At 32.6% G+C, this 2,500-nt stretch overlaps 1 protein-coding gene across 1 annotated transcript in view; it reads right to left on the bottom strand.

Moving 5' to 3' along the window:
- Positions 1-281: 281 nt before the first annotated feature.
- The window catches only part of LOC122249588 (deoxynucleoside kinase), a 4,783-nt gene continuing 2,564 nt past the window's right edge, over positions 282-2,500 (bottom strand). Inside the window, exons 5-7 of the mRNA XM_043010583.2 lie at positions 2,363-2,481; positions 2,133-2,227; positions 282-1,800 (exon numbers count right to left, since the gene is read on the bottom strand). Of these exons, the coding sequence (XP_042866517.2) occupies positions 1,645-1,800; positions 2,133-2,227; positions 2,363-2,481 (370 nt within the window). The 3' untranslated portion in view covers positions 282-1,644. The remainder of the gene's footprint in view (positions 1,801-2,132; positions 2,228-2,362; positions 2,482-2,500) is intronic.

The following is a 2,500-nucleotide window of genomic DNA, read 5'->3' as shown; positions in this document are numbered from 1 at the left end:
ATCATAAAAGACTTTCTCCCAGAACTTGTAAGGGATGATGTAATTAACCCACTGCAGACGGGGGATAGATTTGCTTGCCCAATCTTCAGGATGGGAAATGGTGCAGAGGCAGATTGAAGCAACATAATTTGCATCTTCCCATTCTCTTTGTCACTCCTAATAAAACTAGAGCATTTTTGTGTTTTATTGAGTACAGTTTTCAGTACAATTTTACATGCACTACCAGCATCAACAGGTTACAGAGGATATTAAACAAAAAAGGAAGTAAAGAAAAAAAGATATTTAGATATCATATCTTTATTTTTGTACTACTTATATTCTTAGAATATAAGCTAGTGCTTTATATATATAAATATACTTAGTATAAAAGTAATGAAACAACTATATATATATTCTTGTATACATTAAAAATATATTTACTGAAATATATTTACTCTTCAGACCAGATTAATTTGAACAAAGTTTTAAAATTTTGCCTTTATGATTAAAGCAGATTATATTTGCTTTCAGCTAAAATGAACAATTATGAAGACATCACCCAGAGATCTTTTCTCAAATGTTCCTATAAACAGTTACTTATAAAAATGACTCCTTACCATTTACTTAGCATAGCTTACTTTAATGTAAAACCTCAATGAAGTTCATAATTAGGCAACCATATTTCCTAAATAAAAACTAACGAACACTAAAATAAAGTACAATAGCCTACCTCTTTAAGAATAGTCATGGTACCTCATTACAACATGCCATCAAACTATGCCTAAAGTTCCCTGTAAATTCAAAACTGATAATAATAATGGAAGTATGTGAAGTGGGTAGTTGAACAAGGACATATAAATGGAAGTTAAAGTAAGAATAAGAGTTAAAAAAGGCTTGGTGACTAATTGTCTCACTAGCGCAAGAAAAAGGCTTGTGCATAGGACAGGTAAAATCCAGTTTCTAGCTCCTGTTTAACTAATGAATATTTAATTACTACATTTTTCTGATTAAGTAGTAATGAAACCTATCCTGGAAACTAATGCAAATACAAGTACAAGTACAGGTAAATTTACACAAGATAAGAAGTTGCATAATTTAGCAACACAAAGGCTGCACTCTGACCCTTCCTATAAAACATATTTGAAAGCATGCAAGGTTAAATGACAATAGAAAAATGACAGCTTGGCAGAAATTTGATTTAAGTACCATATCTGGAACTAGCTATAACCCTGCTTGTCACACTATTGCTGATACATGTAATTTTATCATTATTGCACTGACTGAACTGCTTTCAATATTCATATCAAAATAAAGATGATATATCTGACATGATGTTTTTATTGTGAAGTAAAGTTTAACTGTAAAGAATTCCGAGTCTGCTAACGATAGCTGCTGTGTAACAAAAATCATCCCGATTTGCTGAGTAGATGCAAATGGTGCAAAGAATCCATACGATGAGGTAGATCTTCATCACAATGACATTAAAAGGTCACCTTATTGCAAGTTAGGAGCAAATGGACCTATTATACTACAAAGATTGACCTGAATGACAAAAGGAAACTTACATATCAGGCAGTAATGCTGTTTCATTTTGTTAAACAACTTGTAAGTTTAAATGCTTAAATGACATGAAAGCTAAACTAATTTAAAAACAATTGGCAGACCTTATTGTAGAGGTTCCTCTCCCATAATAACTGCCTTCTTCTTTCTATACACCTCCATGACTGCTTCCAAGTCCTTATCAGCATCAATTACAAGAACAGGAGCAGGAGGCGCACGGGGTTTATGCTCTAATAGCCACATCTCGTAGTAGTTGTGTACCTTTTGAAAAGAATGGTGTGAGGGATAAGATTAGATGAACCAACAGTTTTTGAAAAGAGTTACTTATCAGTTATACCATGTCATTCTATTCTTTAAATAACTTTGAAAATAGCCATTCATCAATTATACTGCGTCCTTCTATCCAATATCTAAATTTTAAGAAATGGAAATGAGACACAGACATGAAGTCTACACAAATGATAAGCACAATACCATCATAAAGATTGATCATTATCAGATGGTACCTTACTGCTACATCAAAATACAGAAAAGACGCATGGAGAACAAATATACTGTCTGAATGGTTTCAACAAAATCAATCATGTAAGTACCTGTTTAAGATATTCCAATGGAACCCCTGCTTCTTCAGAACGACCTCGCTCTATCATCCTGTTATGGACTGTTTCTGGCGTCGATCTTAAGTACACTGTAAAAGTAAACATAAATAAAACCACTTGGTTCTCTTCATCTTTTTCATACAATTTACAAGAAAAGCTATAATCCACTGCTTTACAATTGCTAATTAGATCCTTCACTAACAGACAAATATTTCTACTCTTACCTATCAAATCAATTCCAATATCAAGATTTGATTCAAGCAGATCATAGTATTCACACAGTACACTATACTCAGCACCCTGCAGTTCTCCAGAATCATGACCACTTTCCACAAAACAATATCTGGAAAAAAATATTAATT

This window comes from Penaeus japonicus, unplaced genomic scaffold (assembly GCF_977035675.1).
Source record: "Penaeus japonicus unplaced genomic scaffold, GWHDUDI00000001_assembly GWHDUDI00000014, whole genome shotgun sequence".
NCBI classification, from domain to species: Eukaryota; Metazoa; Arthropoda; class Malacostraca; order Decapoda; family Penaeidae; genus Penaeus; species Penaeus japonicus.
The sequence above is the reverse complement of the archived record's forward strand: the minus strand, read 5'-3'. Positions and strand labels throughout refer to the sequence as shown.